Genomic DNA, 3,345 nt, shown 5'->3' with positions numbered 1-3,345 from the left:
GCTACGTTATCATTGTTGGGCACCCTCGTCTGAAATAGAGCTGGAATTTCCTGCCTCCGTCTGTCTATCAACTTACAGTTTCGTGCCCTTCTGTCTTTTTGTTTCAAGTGGACGTGCTCATTTCAACATTTTCTCGTAATGCGGCTCTTGCGGTGATCAATTTCCTCGGCTTTTATTCATCTGAGAAGCCTTGATTTCTTCTTCATAATCGGATAACTTGGCTTTACCAGGACATATTCTTCTTGGCTGCTGGTTTCTACCTTTATCTATTTTGAATATATCCATCCACTCTCTGCTGGCCTGTGGGGTCACTGCCGAGAAATCCGATGCTAGCCCGACGGCGTTCCTTTGTAGGTTACTGTCTTCCCCCACCCCCCCGCCTTGGCTGCCTTGAGAATTCTTTCCTTATCGTTAACTTTGGACAGTTTTAATGTACAGTGCCTTGGAGAAGGTCTTTTTTGTTGTCGAGATCATCAGGTGTTCCGTTCGCTTCTCGTTCTCGAATGTGCAGTTCGTGCCCGCGGTTCGGCATAGTCTCATCCGTCATTTCTTTGAACAGGCTCTCTGTTCCCTTCTCCTTCCGGGATACCCCTTATCTTACGTTGCCCTTTCTAACAAAATCAGATAGTTCTCATAGGATCCTCTTATTAAAAAAAAAAAAAAAAAAAAGCAGCCTCGGCAGCCCCTTCTTCCGCCTGACTTGTCGCTCGATTTCTGTCTTTGCGCCCACTGAAGGGCGTCGAGTCAGCCGGCCTCGGGCGTCTGCAACGAAGCTCACTCCTTCTGCGGATGAGTCTCTCTCCGACGCTCTGCTGTGTCCAGTGCTTCTACCATATTCTTCGTCTCGTGCACGGAGCTCTTCGGAGTTTCTGTTTGGTTCTTTCCACGATGTCAGGCTTTTTGGGAAAGTACTCTTCTACTCATTGACGGTATCCCTGAGCTCCCTGAACCGCCTTTCTGAGTTTTCCTGTATCTTGTGATTTTTTCACGACTATTTCGAATTCTCTGCCCTGGAGCTCACGATCTTCCATGACTTGGACTTCGGTTTCTAGAGAGGCGTCATCTTTTCCTGTGTTACGAGGCTTCCTTGGTTTTTGCCGCGGTGCTTGATGGGTTGTTCGTCTGGTGGCACGTTTGAAACCGAGGACCTTTTTCTTGCGGAGATGCCGCTCTGGTTTTTAACGGCTCAGCAGGTTGGTAATCAGCGGTCTGGCTTTGGTTTTCCAGCAGATGGCGCTCTAGCACAAGTTTCCGTGTCTTCTTACCTGCGCTGCTTGTGCCTCTGGGATCCCACGGTGGCTGGTGGCCGTGGTGGAGGGCGTCCTGTAGTCATGGGAGTCACTGCCTGGGTGACCGACGGGTGGGTGTCTCTGCTGTGTTCAGGTTGCCTGGTCTCAGGGCACCAATGCCATGGTGGGGGACGTGGCTTGTTGGGGGAAGCGGGGTTCACAAGCCCAGCACGCAGCTACCTGGCTCCCCCCCCCATGGCTGCGGGAGGCCATAGGTGCCGCTAGCAGGCTCTGCCACAACCAGGGGAGGGAGCCAGATCTCCAGGCGCTGACGCTGCTACTGCCCCTTGCCCTCTGCAGCGATGCAGTGTGGTGGCCGCACCCTGATTCCTCCCTGCTGCCATGGGCCACCGGCTCCGCTGTGGCTTCCAGGGACCTGTCTGTGGACGCTGCCCCTATCCTTCCCATCGCGCCTCCCAGACACAGGCCAGTCCACCCCCCTTCGGATGTACGGACGTGCGGCTCTCTCAGGCACACTAGCGTGCTGACCAGAGGCCTTCCGTTGGGTTATAGATGTCCCACTAGCTGTAGATTTAAGGGGAGATACAGAGGGGTCTTCCTACTCCACCACGATGCTAACGTCGCTCTACGGTGCCTGTTCTCGACAGTGAGATGACGTGCAGGGATGACAAAGTGCCACGTCATGCCGTCCAGTCCACCCTCTCACTGACATTCACGGCCAGAGGCTCAGAGAAGCGTAACGACTTATTTAAGGTCACATGTACTACTTAGTGGCCAAAGTGTCTCTACTAAAACACCTTCAGTGCCAGGAAGCTTGCTCCTTCTGCAGATGATTTTGTAGACCAGCGAAAATGTGGGCTCCAGAATCAGGCTGAACTAAGTCTGAATTCTTGGCTGTTCTGCTATCTAGAAATATGGCACTAGATAAGTGACTTTACTTCTTAGCCTCAGTTTCTTCGTCTGTCGGACTGGCCTGATGGTACCGACCTCATAGGGCCTGGCGAGAATTACAGTGAGACAAAGCTTGGAGATGCCAGCTGGTGTCTGCTGCTGTGCGTGCACAAGCGCTAACACTCGGCGAGCAGTGCTTATTACGAGACGGCGCAGGGAAGCCGTGAGTCTCAGACCCAAACGCCTGGGGGCCCAGCGGGCTGCGGAAAATGTGTGCAGCAGGGACTGGCACAGCGTGACGACCTGAAGGGGCCGTGTCTCCTCCAGAGGCAAATTAAAATCTTCTTAAACACCACGGGTCCGACAAAATATAGTCGACGTCTGACTTCAGCCTGCCGGTCCCCCGCGTTACGACTGCGGCCCCAGCCACGCAGAGTGGCCTTGACCGTTAATACCGCCCCTCCCTGCCTTCTTCTTCGTTCCAGTCCACAGTGAAGACCAAAAGAGACACCGTGAAGGGCTACTTCCTGGCTGGAGGAGAAATGGTCTGGTGGCCAGTAAGTGGTCTTCTGTCAGTTAAAGTCGCTACTCATCGCGTTTTCAAGGGCCAGGGTTCTGTCTAGTTTCTGCCGTCTCGGGCCTCCTCGGTCTTCTGTGTGGAAGGCACGGTCTACAGCAGAACAGGCTCGGCCGCCACTCAGATTTGTTTAATCGGAAAGAGAGTTCATCGGCTCACGTAAGGGAGAACCTAGGGTTGTGCTGGTCTCGGTCCTGGCTGAGTGCAGAGGCGCGAGGTGGTCAGAACCCGGTTTCCCCCTCTTGCATCTGCCTATCATCTCTGTCTGTCTGTCTGTCTCTCTGTCTACCTACTCACCTATCATCTGTCTACCTTCCATCTATCTCTAATCTATCCTCTATCATATCTCTATCTCTATCTGTCTGTCTGTCTGTCTATCCATCCATCCATCCATCCATCCATCCATCCATCCATCCATCTATCTATCTATCTATCTATCTATCTATCTATCTATCTATCAATCAATCATCTGTCTATGTTGTATTTATCTTGACACCTGTGATTGATACAGTTGCAAAATAAAAATACTTTCAATTAGTCTACTGTATCATGGAATATTAATTTACTGATAAGATTATGAACTTTGATGGCAATTAAAAATAGGAAAATATTTTAAAAGACAAATCC

The 3,345-nt window shown here is 51.4% G+C and overlaps 1 protein-coding gene across 6 annotated transcripts in view; it reads left to right on the top strand.

Moving 5' to 3' along the window:
• SLC5A11 (solute carrier family 5 member 11) overlaps positions 1-3,345 on the top strand; it is a 30,098-nt gene that overhangs the window by 1,680 nt on the left and 25,073 nt on the right. For all 6 annotated transcript variants that reach the window (XM_006912515.2, XM_025047240.1, XM_006912514.2 and 3 more), the window contains exon 2: positions 2,627-2,698. In XM_006912515.2, the coding sequence (XP_006912577.1) occupies positions 2,627-2,698 (72 nt within the window). The remainder of the gene's footprint in view (positions 1-2,626; positions 2,699-3,345) is intronic.

This window comes from Pteropus alecto, unplaced genomic scaffold, assembly GCF_000325575.1.
Source record: "Pteropus alecto unplaced genomic scaffold, ASM32557v1 scaffold15, whole genome shotgun sequence".
Lineage (NCBI taxonomy): Eukaryota > Metazoa > Chordata > Mammalia > Chiroptera > Pteropodidae > Pteropus > Pteropus alecto.
The sequence above is the reverse complement of the archived record's forward strand: the minus strand, read 5'-3'. Positions and strand labels throughout refer to the sequence as shown.